General features: G+C 43.6%; 1 protein-coding gene, 1 non-coding gene and 1 pseudogene across 2 annotated transcripts in view; 1 reads left to right on the top strand and 2 right to left on the bottom strand.

The window, feature by feature from the left end:
• Positions 1–17,813, top strand: part of Atxn10 (ataxin 10) — a 125,045-nt gene that overhangs the window by 84,090 nt on the left and 23,142 nt on the right. The window contains exon 10 of the mRNA XM_021183843.1: positions 15,879–15,942. Coding sequence (XP_021039502.1) covers positions 15,879–15,942 — 64 coding nt within the window. The remainder of the gene's footprint in view (positions 1–15,878; positions 15,943–17,813) is intronic.
• On the bottom strand, positions 9,856–10,184 carry LOC147000722 (large ribosomal subunit protein uL16-like; annotated as a pseudogene).
• Positions 10,222–10,357, bottom strand: LOC115029448 (small nucleolar RNA SNORA70). Its single transcript, XR_003835025.1, has one exon. It is a non-coding gene; the product is annotated as a small nucleolar RNA SNORA70 (small nucleolar RNA).

Genomic DNA, 17,813 nt, shown 5'->3' with positions numbered 1-17,813 from the left:
AGCTGGGCATTGTTGATGCACGCCTTCAATCCCAGCACTCTGGAGACAGAGGCAGATCAGTCTCTGAGTTTGAGGCCAGCCTTGTATACAGAATGAGTTCCAGGACAGCCACGGATGCATAGAAAAACCCCATCTCAAAAAAACAAAAGAGGAAGAAAGAAATTGTGGAATCAATTCTTATAACTCAAAGGAGTTCTAAGGCCTGTTTTGGAGATGGGTAAGTGTCACGGTATGAGAGTCTGGTTAAACTGAGCTCTGCATCAAAGCTGCTAGGGCCTGCGTGTCTTGGTGCCTGCTCATGTCTGGGATGATGTTGAGAAAGATGTAGGTGAATGTACTGAACTAGAGGCACAGGACCAAAAAGATGACCTGGGAGAAAGTTTTTTTTTTTAAAGTTATAGGTTTTTAATTTTATTTACTATTACTGTATGTGATGTGCGCACAGTCACGTATGTAGGCATGTATGTGCCATAGGGAGTGTGTGAAGGTCAGTGGACAACTTCTAGGAGTCAAATCTCTTCTCCATGTTGTTGAAACATGGCCTCTGTTGTTTCTGGGTATTCCAGGCTGGTGGGGCTTTTCTCTTGTCCCCACCTCCCATTTTCCTGGGATTACAGATGTAGTGACTTCATCTGGCTTTTGTGGGTTTGCGGGATCCAACTGTGGTGTCAGGATTCTTTGGCAAGTTACAAGGCCCATTCTTGAGACCCACAAGCTGCTCCTTTTCTTTTTTTAAGGTCCACTGGACACGTGTATGCATGTGTGTCTATCTATTTGGGTGCCTGTAGCAGTCAAAGAGGGTGTTGGGTCCCCTGAAGCTGGAGTTACAGGTAGTTGTAAGTCCTGGAGTGATTGCTGGGACCCGAGCTCAAGCTTTCTGCAAGGGCTCTTACCTGCTGAGCTGTGGGTGGAAATGTAAAGCTGTTGAGCTATACATTTACCCAGGGCACTCTCCAGTTCTTCTCATATTTCAGAATATAATTCAGCTAGAAAATGGAGTAGAAGAAAGGGGCTGTGTAGTGTTCCTGTTTGTTTTTCAAAGAGAGGAATCTCCACAGCTGGTAGCAAGACTGGACTTGATGTGTCAGATTGAGTGACCATCTTGTAGTGAGGGACAATAAGGTCTTCAGATGGCTGCCCAAATCACATCTAGTGTGAAACACCTAATACCCCATAGACATGGGCAGGATAGTTAGTGATATAAAAATTAGGGGTTGAATTCTAAAGCTGAGGTCTGTGATCCAGTAAAGATATGACAGAATCCGTAGGCCCTTTTTCAAAGCACAAGAGAAAACTACCTGTAGTGTATTTGAGAACATTATCTCAGGCACACGTTCACACATCCACAAACACACATGAAAGAATCAAGGCTACAGTCCAGAAAACCGGAGCCTGAATGAGAAAAGGCAGCCAATAGACACCAATATCAGGATGACATAAATGTTGAAATTACTGACAGAGGCTGTGACTTGGCATCGCAGGGAAGCTTCAACAAACACAATTAAGGACAGGCTTGAAAGAAATGAAGGAGATAGATCTCCCCAGAGTAGAGGATACAAGTTTTCCTATGCCGAATGGCAACGTTAGGACCAAAACAGGAAACACAGTGAGAGAAAGATAAAAACTCCAGGTCATGACTCAGTAGTTAGGCCACAGTACCAACAGAACAAACAGCCAGTGAATGTGAGGACAGAATAAAATCGCCCAGTATGGAAACAGACAGTAAATGTAAATTAGGAAAAGACTAATGAGCCCCTTGAACACATGAGACTCTAGTGTTTATCATATGCTTTCAGATTCTTCACCAAGAGGGAAACAAGGGCTGGATGGTAGGTAATTCAAAGAATACATTTCAGCCATGTAACAGACAGAACCCTTCAGCTGGAGGAGGGTCAGGACTGGTCACGACTCCTTGGCAATAGCTGCAGAGTAGTAAATGACTCAACCCTGAAATGTTTGGAGACCAATGACCCACCCATCCTGTTAAAACAAGAAGGGATTGGCTACCAGCCTTTTACTCTGTGTGACTAAGCCCTGCTCCCTTCCCTTAGCCCACGTTGCATCAACTAGCCTTCCAATTAAAGTATAAAAAGGTAAGGTTTTCAGTAAGCCTGTTTGTCAGATTCCCTTCACTGTAACTAAGACTTGACGTAATCACATTATGAACAGAAAAAGATTATTTTGATTCACACTTTTAGAAGTTTCAGCCTGTGGTATAATTGGCTCTGCCACTTTAGGCTTGTGATGGTGGTCAACAAGCAAAAAATAAAAAAGAGATTGCAGTCCCCTTTAAATAACATGTCCCCCGTGATCTGAAGCCTGTCTCGGTGTCCCAACTTTAAAAGGTTCAATTTCTCAGTGGTGCCAGGCTGAGAATCAACCTTTAACACATGGGACTTTGGAGTTACTGATCTAAGCTGTAGTGACATTGTTTTGCTAAACAGCAATTGTATGGGGTACAGACAGACAGACAGACACACACACACACACACACTGCTGAAATTAGTCCTTATAGCCTTCCAAGAATCATAGGTATGAACATTCACAATTAGTCAAAAACTAGAAGCAATCAAAATGTCTCTCATTGAAGGAATGAGTCAGCACGTGGCACATTCATAATGTGGAGTAATTAATACACAAGAGTGTCAGAAAGGAGTTACCAGGATGTCCTCAGTGTGTCCTCTGAAAGAAACCAGACACAGAAAGTCTCAGAAGAGGCTGAGGTAAGATGAGGCGGTAGAGCTTTGAGTGGTGCTTACTGCTTTGTCAGCTAGGAGGGGTTCCAGGGCCTCTGCGTGCCGCTGGGTTTCCTACGCTGCCGTGAGTAGAGGAACAGATGCATGCAGAGCAGTACACACATGCCGCGTACATCAGTGCACGGGAGCAAATTACAATTCAAGCGATGGTGTATATGTGTTTTTGTTTTAACATAAACTGGCGTGGACCATCGGTATAGAACAGACTGGAAAAGTTGTGGGTCTGACTTTCAAGATAATCTCTGTGATGGAGCCTGGTATGAATGGATTGGTGTGCTGTTTGTATTCTTGTCTCCTTCATGTCTTGTCGAGGGCCTTATCTCTCTATCCCTACTCTCCCACCACCACACACACTTCTTGACTTTGGTAAATGTAATAAATGTTCCTAGTGTGTCCTTTAGTCTTTTTTGGGGGGGTATAGACTATAGAGTTTATTCAGGGAATGGGGAAGGGAGTTAAGAGGGTAGTAGAGGCGGGGGGGGGGGCAGGCCATGAGCATGTGGAGAGGGGGAAGGGAAGCAGAGAAAGATTCCTCCCTCCCTCCCTCCCTTTCCCCCTTCCTTTTCTTAAAAGAACTTAGGTGGAAAAGATCTGAGAAAAATTAGGGGAGGGGAATACATGTTCAAAATCTGTTTTAAGGATTTTTTTTAAATAAAAAATGTTTTAAAAAAGAAAAAAAAAAAGGATTTCTGACTTTTAGATGTCAGCACCAAAATGAGCCATGAAGAAAGATCCCTTATAAAATAACTAGATGTTCTGAGATAATGAAGGTCTCCTCCAGACACTGAGAAAATTCTAAAGACTTCCTTCTTGTTGTTCAGGACTGGAAAGTTTAGAACTTTAGAGCTCTTCTTGGCTCCCCTGAGACTGCTGTTGTGCCCTCCTATGGGCAGATGCCTCCCACAGCAGCTAAGCCTTCTACTTTCTCCACTATGGATGGATGGATGGATGTGATATACACACATACACGTACACGCACCAGCTTCTTTTTTAAACACTTTATTTATTTATTTAGCATGCACCCGAGCGCCAGAAGACGGCATCAGATCCCATTATAAATGGTTGTGAGCTACCATGTGATTGCTGGGGATTTGAACTCAGGACCTCTAGAAGAACAGTCAGTGCTCTTAACAGCTGAGCCATCTCTCCAGCCTGGTTTTCAGTATATTTCACCTGTCTCAGGGGAGCCAAGAAGAGCTCTGAAGTTCTAAACTCTCCAGTCTTGAACAACAAGAAGGAAGTCTATAGAATTTTCTCAGTGTCTGGAGGAGACTTTCATCATCTCAGAACATCTAGTTATTTTATATTGTTTTAGCCATCCTCTCTGCCCCTCGCCCTCCCTAATTTTTTTTTTAATGTTTGAGACAGAGCTTTACTATAAAGTGCACACTAGCTTTGTGTGTCCATGTCTGCCTATCTTTGGAATGCCAGGATTACAGGCATTACACTATCATACCTGCCATTGTGTTTTCTGGAGATGAGAAATAATTTCACGGAGTTGGAAAAAATTGAGAGAATAAAGTTACACTTAAACAGACATGAGTTTTGCCAGTCACTAAGCTGTGTGGCTTTGTACTAGTTAAGCGATCCAAGTCTCCTGCTCCTTCTCTGCTGGATGGGGATGCTGCCTTGCATACCTGTCTGAGAATCAGATACTGGCATAGATAGAGCTCATCATCGTGCCACCATTTGTAGAGGAACTAGTAGCTTCTGAACTGCATCTCTCTGGTGTGTGGACCTAACCTCAGTAACAGGCAGGCACTTCGAGGTTGTCCCATTTGATGGTGGCAGCCACATGATTCCCCTAGAAGTGTCTGCGAGCTTTTCTATAAGAGAAGACATACATTTGGTTTTCCCCAGCTTTCCCATTAACCTTATCCCTTGCCGTGTCCAGAGGACCCTCAGTGTAGAATAATCCCCCAGACAAATGTCCTGTCCACACACATGTGAGATGCTTGTTCCCATCTAGTGTGGCAGATTCCTAGATGATCCAGAATGCCAGTCCTCCAGTGGATATTAACACCACAGATAAATAAGTTGAGCACCAGGCTCCAAGACTTAGTTATTAAAGGCCAGAGCTCAGCAGATATTGCAACAGAAAATTGAGATTCTGACCATGGGTTAAAAATTAAAGACCAAACACGTTCAGGACCGAATGCTGTTTGTCCAGGCACTGAAGTGTAGCGTTGTAGGTGAGGCATTATGGGTGGGAATTGCACCTTAAGCAGGCAAGGTGGAGTGCGTATTTTTACAGGCTCACTGTGTAGGTTGTTTTTCATCTCAGTGGAGCTGTGCCTTTTTAGCACAGTTGTGCCAGAACAACTCAGAGCTGCATGCTTTCTCAGCCACTGCCGTGGTTTCCCATCCCTTTTTGTGTTAAGCTTTCTCAAGTCATATCTTGTGGCTGGGAAGCTGCATCTAGGTGGAGTGGAGGTTTAAGTAGTGTGTACTCAAGTGCATTAAAGAAGTGTTTTTCTATTTCATATTTTCTTCTGCTTCAAATCAGAGGGCTTTCATGTAAAGTTCTTTAAACATGTCACTGGCCATCTCTGATGGTTTACTTTATTAAACTGCCTTTAAGAAATGACAGTCCTAGAAAGCCAACACTAATGAATCAACAGGTTTAAACTTTTCTTCAAAGAATACAACAGAATGCCATAAGTAAAAGTATAACTACGAATGATTATATTGATGCCTTTCACTTATGGTACCTTCTAGAAGCTGGGTGTTGTCCTAGGCTGTTTTCTCATCATTTGACTCGGGCAGCCTCCGGTTGGGATGGAACTTTTGGTTTTGTTTGTTTCCCTGACTTTCGAGTGAGAGGCAGGTCATCATCCCTCGAAGCTGTACAGATGACAGTGCCAGTCTCCCCTCCCTGTCCTTTCCTGCCATGGCTCCTTGGTTAAGAGAAGGTCCACGAAGCAAAAGGCTAAGGCAGAGCCCCTCCTGTGGACTCTAGTGCTGAAATCCAAATCCCTGGCGCATGCCTTTGACATCTAGTTTGAAGTGTCTGCTTGGTTTGTAACTGGGGAAGGTGTCAGCAGACACCTTTTGTAGGGATGCACTGAGTGAGCGTTCTTTCTTCAAATGCTGCCCGAGTTCCCGCCTCTGCATAGTCGCCTCATTTAAGACCAGTTGGGTAGTGGGTGTGATGTGTTTGTTGGGTTATTTTTAGGTCTTGTGTTTAGAAGTAAAGTCTTTAAACAGTCTAAAAATAGTCTTTAAAACTAGCTGACTTCATTCATCATTTAAGTAAAGCATACCAGATGGTGGAAGGTTTTGTGAGAAAATTGTCTAAATTCTTGTGCAGTTGTTTATTTAAAAAAAAAAAAAAAGGTAAGGGGCAATTTACCACTGGGCATCACAGATATAAAGATGCTTGTCTTTATTACTGTCTTTGGTATATAGTGAGCTTCTTGGAATTTAGTAGCTGAACTTAGAAAATATTTCTCATTAATCATGGGGTCAACTTTCTTAAAACTGCAACCCTTTAATACAGTTCCTCATATTGTGGTGACCCCAACCATAAATTATTTTTGTTACTACTTGATAACTGTAATTTTGCTACTGTTAAGAGATTTAATGTAAATATTTGATATGCAGGGTATCTGATATGCACCCCCTATGGAAAAGTTGTTTGACACTCCCCCAAGGGGTCTTGGCCCACAGGTTGGGAACTGCTATTCTAGCTGCCCAAGAACACAGCTATATTTTTGAAGAGCTACTGCGGTTTGCATAACAACTGACTTACTCAGTTGTGTGCTGCAGTGTGCTGTGGCGTGCTGCAGTGTTCTGTGGTGTACTGCAATGTGCTGAGGCGTGCTGCGGTGTGCTATAGCGCTTCAGTGTGCTGAGGTGTGCTGCGGTGGGTTGTTTTTCACACTTTCTCCGCACATGCTTTCCTTCCCTGGCAGTTTCCTGGGTGAGGAGGGTTACTTGAGGGATGAGGTCTCAGAGACCTGTCCCTTGCAGTGTGCCATGCAGTTCTTGAGGAGCTTTCTGTGCCACTCTCTCCCCACGACATGTTGGGTATGTACTCGTCCATCTTCCCTGTCTTCATAGTTAGTACTCTGTTGATCCAGCCTTGCTCAGTTTCAACGCCCTCTATGGATGACCCTGGCATATGTCAATTGGTCAGAGCTTTTATTGTTAAAGCCTTTATTTCCAGAAACATTTAGTTCAGAAAACCTAAGTTGGTGGAAAAATGTTCAGTCTTTCTAATAACACAAGGCCAAGTAATTCACTGTTCAGTAAAGTTTTTATTAAAATGTAATTATGGGTATAGCAGTATGTCATTAGGAATCATTTTATTGCTGTGTTCCTTGAGCAGAAATAAAGAATTACGTTTCCCCCTAGGTCCATGATTTAGCTAGTCTAAGGTTCTTGGCCGCTTTAGCAGTGTGAGGTATGGGTTCCTCTCATGGAGTGGGCTTTGAACACAAGCAAAAAGTCAGTTACTGCCAGGACACTTGTGCTGCTGGTGCACCAGTCTATCTTGCAGGACACTTGTGCTGCCGGTGCGCCAGTCTATCTTGCAGGACACTTGTGCTGCCGGTGCGCCAGTCTATCTTGCAGGACACTTGTGCTGCCGGTGCGCCAGTCTATCTTGCAGGACACTTGTGCTGCCGGTGCTCCAGTCTATCTTGCAGGCGGGTCAGGGTGCTACTGAGTGTGTAGAGTGCTCTCCAGCACTGAATTCTAGTTGGTCGGGATACTGCTCCTCAGTGAGGCAGGCACCAGCTTGACTTCTCCATGTTCCATGACATAAGTAAATGTTGTTTTCAGCAGTTGGGCCTTGCCATCGGGTTGTACAGAGCAACTGATAGATAGCCTGTGACATTTGGCAGGGTGGGGATCCCATGAAACCCTTTAGCCAATGACTCAGTGAGATGTAAGTCATTCCTGCCAGTGAACGTTTTACTTGGTGGCATAGGATGTTTACTTGAGGCATTGTCTTCACTATTATTTGGTGACACCATTTGTTATGTCTTCAGTGGTGGATGCCACAGTCACACATGCAGCAGATCTCATGAGGACAGTTGATTGGTGGATGTGCAGAGGCTCCCTCTGAGGGAGGGTGGGAAGGGAGAGAGGGCAGGAAGAGGAGGTACTGTCTTTTTCACGGGGGTATAGCTCATGCGCGTGGGGAGAATATTTGACTTTTCTCAGCAATGGAAATTATGTTGTGTTTGGGTAGCTATTGATGATGGGACCTGCTGTGTCTCTCCAGGTTACTGAACGTGGGCTTAGGGGTGAGGTTTCCCAGCACCTTTCTTTCTTGTATATTTTAGGACTCTTCTACAGTGGTGGGCTTCAGATGGCCTTCAGCATTAGTTGTCTCTCCCTGTAACCCCCCCCCCCTTTACCTGTCTCTCCTATCATAAAGACTTCTTAGCATCCAGCACAGTATAGCATTTTCTTCCGAGTGTCAGGGCATGAGCCACCAGTGCCCTTTAGCTACCTAGAATCTTGTTTACCCTCCCCATCCCCCAGAAGCAATTCCTGAGAGCCAGCCTGAGATCTTCTTCCTGTCCCTTTAGGTCTGGATCCAGGCCCACAGCCCTTTGTGTTCTGCTTCTGCAGCAGCTCCTCATGGGTACTCTGGGTGCTGTGCTTTCTTCTCTCCACGCAGTTCTCTAGGGTTAAATCTAAATAGAAAGCTGAGCATAGTGGCTCATAGATCAAATCCAACAATGGGGAAACGGAGACAAGAAGAGCATGCGTTCAGGGCCAAGCGGGGCTCATAAGGACATCCTGCTTTGGTGAGCAAAAAAATTACCTTAAATTGGGTTATTCCAATCTTGAGTGGTTTACTAGTTTCTATGGCTTTATATTGTCATAGACTCTCTGTTTTGTGTGTGTGTGTGTGTGTGTGTCCCAAATTCAGGCTTAACTGCTAGGACATGGATGGAAGTCTCAGCCCGAGAAACACTTCTGCATCGTAGACATTGCTCAGCCCTAAGCCCAGAGCTTCTGAGTGGGGTGGCTCTAGGTAGGGTGGCTCTGGGTGCTGGCATATGTTGGCATATCTGAGTGTTGGCATATTGGAACAAGCTGGGTTGCTGATGATGATGCTGGCCACAGAACACTTGTATTAGTCAGGGTTCTCTAGAGTCACAGAACTTATGGATAGTCTCTATATAGTAAAGGAATTTATTGATGACTTACAGTCTACAGTCCAATTCCCAACAATGGTTCAGTTGTAGCTGTGAATGGAAGTCTAAGGATCTAACAGTTGCTCAGTCCCACACGGCAAGCAGGCGAAAGAGTGAGAGTGAGACTCCCTTCTTCCATTCCTTTTATGGTCTCCAGCAGAAGGTGTAACCCAAATTAAAGGTGTGTGCCACCACACCTTTAATCCCAGATGACCCTGAACTTGGAGATCTCCCTGTCTTAATCTTCTGGAATCCATAGCCACTATGTCTCAAGATCTCCATACCGAGATCCAGGTCAGAAACTTCTATCTCCCAGCCTCCAGATTAGGGTCACTGGTGAGCCTTCCAATTCTGGATTGTAGTTCATTCCAAATATAGTCAAGTTGACAACCAGGAATAGCCACTACAACACACTTTAAGACCATCTTTCGAGTTTAGTTTCTTTGTTCTCTGAGTTCTTTGACTTTCTACTTCCATGCTGGCGATTGTCAGGTCAGGTTCACGCAGCCCTTTCTTTTTGCTGTACTCTCTGCTTCTGGTTGCTCTGTCTAAAGGCTTTTTATTGGTGTCTTGGTAGCTGACCCACCTTCATGGCTGGATCACAGTCATAGATGAGGTCACAGCGCACTTGTTTTCATTCTCTAAGAAGGTCCTCTGACAACCATCTAAAATGCCTTACCGATCACTCTACTAGATCATCCTGTTTCTTTCTTTCATAGGCATGAATTACCATACACTGTAATTATACTCACACCCTCCCTTTCTCATCTCTATTTTAGGTTGGAAATTGTTGTGAGGGTACAGGAGCGTAGGTGCATACATGGATGAGACCAGTCACAAAGATGTTTTGTCTTCTTCACACGAGGTTTTTTTTAAGCGAACTTGTTGCGAGATTTATTATTGAACACGATTTGGTAGGGTATAGGAGAGAACTCTTGAAGCCTTCAGGAGTGCAGGGCTCTCCACTTTCCAGAGGACCACGATTAGGGATATATTTGACACCACAGCCATCAGGAATGAGCCGCTTCTCAGCAACCATGTCTTCAAATTCATCTGCATTAAACTTGGTGAAGCCCCACTTCTTTGAGATGTGGATCTTCTGGCAGCCAGAGAACTTGAACTTGGCTCTTCGCAGAGCCTCAATCACATGTTCCTTATTCTGCAACTTGGTTCGGATGGACATGATGACCTTGCCAATGTGAACCCTGGCCACTGTGTCCTGGGGCTTCCCAAAGGCACCACGCATCCCTGTCTGGAGCCTAGATCAGGGACAGCATTGTGATCAGAGGCTTGATTACCAACTGCCAGAAAATTGTCTCCAAGGTCTCTTGAGGCAACCCATATAGATAATAGGCTACATACACCACCAAGGAGTTGGTGTTTGCAACCATTGCACACCAAAGTCCCCATGGGAAAAGGGGACTTGGTCGGCTTAATTAGCTGCACATTCACACAAGTTTTTAAAGCGAGTAGCTATCATCATCTGAAGGACACAAGACTATATGAAAATAGTTCTTGTCATAATTTTTGAAAGCACCAAACAGCAAGTAGATATGATTTCTGTGGTTTCGGCTTTAGTTGGATTTTGACAGCCTCTGGCTGTCAGTAGCTATGACCTAGAGAAGTTGGGAAATACTGTATCAGCGCAGAGCAAGAACCCTTTCGGGACAGCTGGCACTTTCGGTGATGGTCTTGTGGGGTATGTGGTACCTTTGATCACCCAAGGCCATGGAATGTCCTCCTTTGTGAAGAAGTTCAGTGCGTCGGGGTACTCTGCCTTCACTTCGATGGCTGTTCTGCCAGCACCAAGCTGCTCCTTTTATTTCTCCTCATCGATCAGTAGTGAAGAGTGGACATTTTGCCCCAGGATGCTCTAAAGTGGGTCAGAACAACACGTGTATCTCATTAACTCCAAAATCACATTGGCCTTAAGGCAAATAATATATTCCATTCTGATATACTCCTGTGAGAGGCCTAAATTCATTATCATCAAATGTCCACAGGAGACATTCCATATTTGAATATTAATTCTAACTCATTATCAAATTTCCAGGGAGTCACGAAAATCCAGAGATTACATTTCAAGTCCAAATACATTAAAGTTAAAGCATTTGTCCATGTGTATGAGGCTGGCTGAGGGTTACAGTAGTACTGGGCCCAAATTCCTTCCTGTAGAGCAGGCCTCCGATCCAACTCTGAAGCAGCTGATACTCCTGTCTGTAAACTCTATACACTATTGTTCCAGTGGACGTACCTTGCATGGCAGGCTCTGGTACTGTAGCAGGCAGGGTTAGCTGTAGGGATATCACTTACCTCAGCAGCCGACAAGCACCTTCTGGAACTATAAAACCTAGTCACAAGGAAGATTTCGTCCCTGATTTCTCTGCATCCTGCAATGAAGGTGCATTTGTGTCTTAGGGGCTTACCATGTAGTTCTGGTAAGCATCTAAGATCAGTGGCAATGGCCTGAATTGTTTCAGGGGCCTCTAGGGTCCAATTCATACGTAACACCTCATAGGTGGTATCCCAAACCTGGTATTGGGATTTTTATTTAACAACCCATGTCTCCTGACAAAATTGTTGTCCACCTGTGTACAGTATCTGTGTTCAAACTCCTAGTTTTAAAAATTATATTCTTACATTAGTTTGCAAAGATAGTGGGTTTCCTTAGGGATTTTTTTCATGTATACTTTGTTCTGGCTTGCCCACCCTCTCAGCCCACCTTCCCTTCCCTCCATCTCAATAGTACGACTTTGAAATCAAAAACCAGACCTGAACAATGGCAGCACCAGTCGACAAGGCAGCTTGGTTAAAATTACGTATATACAAGCAACACTAGATGCAGCAGGTTTTATGTATATGTTTATTGTGAGTGTGGTGTGTGTAAAACAATAATTAAAGAATAGGAGGCCATGAACTTTAGACTGAGTAGGACAGGGGTAGAGTGGGACATAGGTTGAGGAAGAAGGGGGAAGTATGTAACAAATTACAAAATCAAAACAAAACCAGACAACTCCTGTTAGCATCATCAGTCTTATGCTTTACTTATTTCCCTTCTGCTGCTGCTTCTGTCTCCATGGTGAGCTTTGAAGAACTTCTTACACCACTGTAGCTCTTCACAGTTTCCCTGAGCATCTCTGATCTTTAGAGATATCATCAGATTAACTCTTCCTACATCATTACTTGGGAGCACACAGTGTTTATACATTTTTCCTGTTGTTATGATCCACTTAAACATGGTTACTGAAGAGTTCATGACAGACGTCTGACACAGCCTCCTTCAGTTTAGTGAGTTTCCAGGAATGAGAGAAACCATGCATAGGGCTGAGCTTGGGTGGTATGTTTCTCTGCAGACTGGAATGAATTTGAATATGTCAGTGAGATCATTCCCTTGTCTGCATCATAATCTATGTTATAGTCTCAGTTTTTAAGGAAGCTGCCCAGTCCATGCAGGATGCACTGTGGAGACTGTTCAGTCTCTCTCGGTCATGTTACAGGACTGGTGGGGGGAGGATGTAAGTGACTTGTAACTCCCCTGTACTGCTCTGTTCCTCAATATAGAAACAACACAACACTGGCTTCATACATTCAGTGGCTAGCTTTAACTTGTCCTATTCTGTTGTAGCAGCTGTGTACAAAACATAGTTTCTTCCTTAAAGCACAGTGTATATATTGTGTGTGAATTAGTGTGATGCTGTTTATAAACAGGTTGCAACAAGTTAAAGATGTATGTATACTCTGAACTCTAGAACAACCACATGAGCAAAAGAGAGAGGGATTGTTATAGAGCCCTAGTGCCTGGAAGGAACTTAGTTTGAACAATACAGCAAAAACTGTCTGCAGAAACCAAACAAATGAAAATTTCTACAATGCCATTATAAAGCATGAAATTCTTAGGAATAAGATATATAAATACATTCATATCTATATATAAAATTCTTAGAAATACAAAAATGTATTTCTTATATATAAATATTATATATGTATGTGTGTGTGTCCTGAAAATCATAAAAAGTTACCAAGAGAAGTTGAGATTTAAAGAAAAACTCAACTTTGTAAGGATGTCATTTTTCTCCAAGATGTTATATGGCAGTTTCTTAGACTATACCGGTCTAAATATCATAGGATTTTTTAAAGTGAAAACCAGCTTTAGAATTTATTGGGAGAGACTTATATAAGATCCATTATCCAATATAAGAGCCATTATTGGTTGAACTTTGCTGTGTTGAAGTGCTGTATGTGATCTTATTTGGAAAAAGTCATTACAGATGTAATTAGCCAAGCTATTCTGAAGTTAAACTGGTTTAGGATGGGGCCCTAACTCAATGTGACTGGTGCCCTTATACAAAGGAGCACTTTGGATACAATCCACAAGTATAGGCCAAACATCACGTGAGATCTGCAAAGCAGAGATCTGCAAACCAAAAAGGACCCGCCAGTGGCCCAGAGAAGCCTGGAGCAGATTCTTTTCTACTGCTGCCCCCTTCCCCTCCAACTCCTTGCGACTGAAACAGGGAAAGTGGATGGCCATGTGTAAGCCACTGGCTCTGTGCTGCTTTGCTATAGTCGCACTGTCAGACTGAAAACTCATTGGGGATTGAACCAGGAGTCTGACCTTTGCTAGGAAAGTGCTGTGCCACACTGAGTTACAGCCCCAGCCCTGGGTCTTTTTTGGCATGAGATTGTGCTCTGTGAATCTGCCCAAAGATCTGTGTTATGAATGCTTTTACTAAGCACTGAGGTCTGACGGGAAAACTTCTGCCGCACCTTAGTATTGTGTGCTCTCTCACAGTAGCAAATCCGTCAGAATAACTGAGGCAGTTTCTTGCCAGCCATGTCTGTTCGTCAAGGAGCTTGCTCTCTTGTAGGGTGTGTATGCTCTGCGGCGTTCCTCCAGCATCACTTGTTCCAGTGGGACAGAAAGAGAACAGATGACCAGTTAGCTATCCTCTGTCTAGTTTCCAGGGCCCAGGTGTTTGTTTAAGCCAGGCTTACTGTCTAGTAGGGCAGCATTACCATGTAAAAAGAAAGTGTTGACTGAGCTTGGCTCCCCTAGAGAACAACCTGTGAGTCATTTATTATGGGTTTACAATCAGTTCCTAACATGTTAGGTAAAGAAACAAACAACTTCCTTCTTTTATGGAGTGCTAACAGAAGAAAACTCGTTAATTTCTTAATTGTTCTCCCTAGTCCCAGATAGTCACTCTACACATGTTACTGCAGCAATAAACCTGCGCGCTGTAATAACTAATTTTGTTGTCAGGCTTCTTGGGGAGGTGTTACATTTATGTCTTCTGTCCCAATGAGCTTCCCCCGTGTTCGTTCTTAAGTCTATAATTATGTATTTGTCGTCTGTGTCTAGAATAGTCCGTGTACATTGAAAATAGTCCATGGGTGTCTATAAAAAGTTTTCTGTAGCCTTGTGTAATGCAGCCCTGTGAGTGAGATGTTTACCTAGGAACCGTGAAGTTTAATAAATCTTTGGTTGACCTCTATAGCTTGTTTAAATTTCAGTATTTATCATGCGATTTCACTTCTATCAAAGAAATCTTGCCTACTTGATAGACCTTATAATTTTACTTTTTTTCCTTTAATGTTATTTTTTTATACTAAAGAAATCTTGAATAGTTTTTTATTCTTCTCTCACTGTTCAAAGGTTGGCAGCTTCGCCCCATGCAGAAGGAAAGTCTGTATTTGCCCTAATGAAAGTACTCTTGCTTCCTTGGGCTTTCAGAAGTGCCCACTCCTTGCTATAGTCAGCTAGCATCAGCATCATGGTCCTCAGCCAGTCTAGTCCATGGTCCCTGTTTCCTGTTTTCTTTAAAATAGACTTTTACATCCCCATTTTATTGATGAGAAAATTGAGTCTTCAAGGTTCCATAATGTGCCCAAAGTTGGGATCCTGGCCAGACTTCAGCTCCAGCTTGTGATCACCCCTGGTCCCCTGCTGACACCAGACAGCCCCTGCTTCTCACTGAGGGAGCATCTTAGACTGAGTTTTGTAGGTTCTTTCTATATTAGAATGCTAGTCCCTTGCAACTATATTACAAATCTGTATTATCCTACAGATGTTTTTCTCAGTTTTCACTTGTCTTGTCTTTTTTTATTTTTGGGGTTTTTTTGTTTTTTGTTTTTTGGGGGTTTTTTTGTTTGTTTGTTTTTTGAAACAGGGTTTCTCTGTGTAGCTGTGGCTGTCCTGGAACTCACTCTGTAGACCAGGCTGTCCTTGAACTCAGAAATCCACCTGCCTCTGCCTCCCGAGTGCTGGGATTAAAGGCTTGCACCACCACTGCCCGGCTCTTTTCTTTTTTAATGTTAAACATTAAAACCTTTCCTCTTTTGTTTATGGAGTCCTTAAAAGACAACATTAGAGTGCAATCTACTTCTGTTCTTTTTTAATATGGCTGCCAAAATGGCCTAACTGTCGTTAGGAAGGGTGAAAAGAATATAGTTATCTCTGTGCTCATATGTCTGATGTTTTTCGTTTTGTGTAGTGTGTGCACAAGTGTGGGTCGGCATGTGGAGGCCAGAGGGCAGCTTCCAGTTTACTCCATGGTGTGGCTGCCCACCTTGTTTTTGAGACGGGGTCTCGTTGACATGAAGCTCACCTAATGGCGAGGCTGACTTTTCTATCTCCACTGCTCTTGTGCTGGGATTTCAAGTGTGTACCTCTGTGTCTGTTTTGTGGTGTGTGCGTTCGTGTGTGTGCACTCGAGTGCTGTGCAAGGGGGGTTGTTGGTTTGTTTGTTTTTAAATATATGAGTTCTAGGGATGAAACTCATGTCTTTGTGGTTGCAAAACATACATTTTACTGACTGAGCCATCTGTCTAACCCCTGCATATCTGCCTTTATGTACTTCTGGGTTGTTAACAGGTGAAACCATATTATAATAATAAGGATATTAGGGAGGAGAAACGAGTCTCTATTCAATGATGCTGACCTGGTTGTCCGTCTTCTTTCCGTTAGGTGAATGAGCTGGATGGCATTCCTCTGATCCTGGACAGCAGCAACATCGATGACAACAACCCCTGTATCCTTGCACATGACCCACAACCAGGTGCTATAGCCTGGCTTGTCCCAGTCTCAGAGTTGGTTCAGTATATAAGATTGCTAGCTCATAGTATAAAGAGCTGATTTTCAAGGTAACAAGGACATCTGAAGACATCATGTGGCTAAGATGTGTGGCAGAGACAGCTCATCTTCCAAAGTGTGTGTTTGCTCCTTAGAATAAGCATCTGACATTAGACTTGTTTTGGGGGTAGAGATCTTAAACTCCTGTGAGTTAGCACTACTTTTACAAAGGTTTGACCACACAGAAGCAAGAGGAGCATTCTGTACCCTAGCAGTAAGAAATGCTCTCTGCCCATTAGTTTTCCTTATTAAGGACCCTGCCTGAAGTGGGATCTCTGCCCCTTCTTGAGTTATTTGTCCTCCGTGGATAGTGTTCTGCATGAGGCCTAGATTATTTCTTTAATGTCACGATGCCAAATAAAATAGTTTAGTACAATAATTAGTCAGGGACCAGGTGCACCCTCTTTAGGTTTGAAATGAAGTTTATTTAATTATTAGAACTTACATGGTGAGCCAGACTCTGTCCAACCCTTTGCTCTGAGTCCTGTGTGGCCTTGTGCTTTGTGTTCGCAGGAGAAGCCTTTACGGAGCTGAAAGTGGAGAGAGCAAGGCCTGTTAGAGAGTGAGGAGCCCAGCCTAGGATGGGTAGAGGAGGCTTAGCTGGATGCTTAGTGTTTGTGCTAAGACGCTGCCATGTGCCCTGTTTACATATAGCAATCTCATTTTAAAGAGCACAGTAACCGAGAGCTTCACACCGAGCTGACACACTGTTTGCGTTATCTACAGGCACTGCATAGTCTGCAGAGTAGAGTGGATGGTGTTTTAGCTGAAAGAAAAAGGAAAGGCAGAAGAGAAGTGTTTGCCTTTGTGGGGGCAGTAGAAGTTGCAAATGTCTTTCCCAATGAGAGAACCCTGTCATCCTGCAGGGCCTCTACTAACAGTTTACTCTCAGCTCCCTGGGTTGAGAGTGGAGAAGGGTTTTCTGCATAGGCGTGTGTCTTTACCAAAGACAAAGGGGAGCATTTGGGTGTGCTCTGGGGGGTCGTGCTCACAGCACTCACTAGTGGCTAATCTTATTGTGTGTTTCCATGCCATGTTACTTTATTCTGACAGCACATGAAGCAGATACCCTGCTACCCCCATTCCCTAGCACTGAGGTTACAGATGGTTTGTATTGAGCTATATTCATCACCATCATTAGATATGTAGTGTTGTAGACAGCAGGGGGACATGTCAGCTACACAGCTCACTTCTGCTTTCAAACCCAGTAAGTACATGCCTGACTTTGTATGTTTCTGTAAACTCTAGGACTCACAAATGCGAGAAAACCTGTCAGACTTGTCTTTCTGAAACTGACTTAATCTGTTTAATATGACTGTCTCCATTTACATCTTTTTTCTTGCAGAAAACCTGATTTCCTTATGGCTGAAAAATTCTCTCTCTCTCTCTCTCTCTCTCTCTCTCTCTCTCTCTCTCTCACACACACACACACACACACACACACACACACACAAATCTCTTTATCATTTCTCTTGATGGACACGTAGGTCGGCCCCATCATGTAGCTATTGTGTGCAGTGCTGCAGTAAGCATAGATGTGCAGTTGTCTCCGTTAGGTGTTGACTTGGAGTCCTTCGGGTAAATATCCAGGAATGCTATGGCTGGGTCAGCTGGTCACTTTGCTTTTTGTTTTCTGGGGAACTGCCATTCTGATTTCCATAGTGGGAGGACTGGTTAAATCGGCACCACAGCTAAGGGTGTTTCCTTCTGCTCACATCCTCTCTGGTGTCTAGTCCTCTGAGTGCCATTCTCACTGGGATGTGATGGGAT

The sequence above is a fragment of the Mus caroli genome, unplaced genomic scaffold (genome assembly GCF_978045245.1).
Source record: "Mus caroli unplaced genomic scaffold, Mus_caroli_1 scaffold_16, whole genome shotgun sequence".
NCBI lineage: Eukaryota > Metazoa > Chordata > Mammalia > Rodentia > Muridae > Mus > Mus caroli.
Note: the sequence above shows the minus strand (reverse complement) of the source record. Positions and strands in the feature narration are given on the sequence as shown.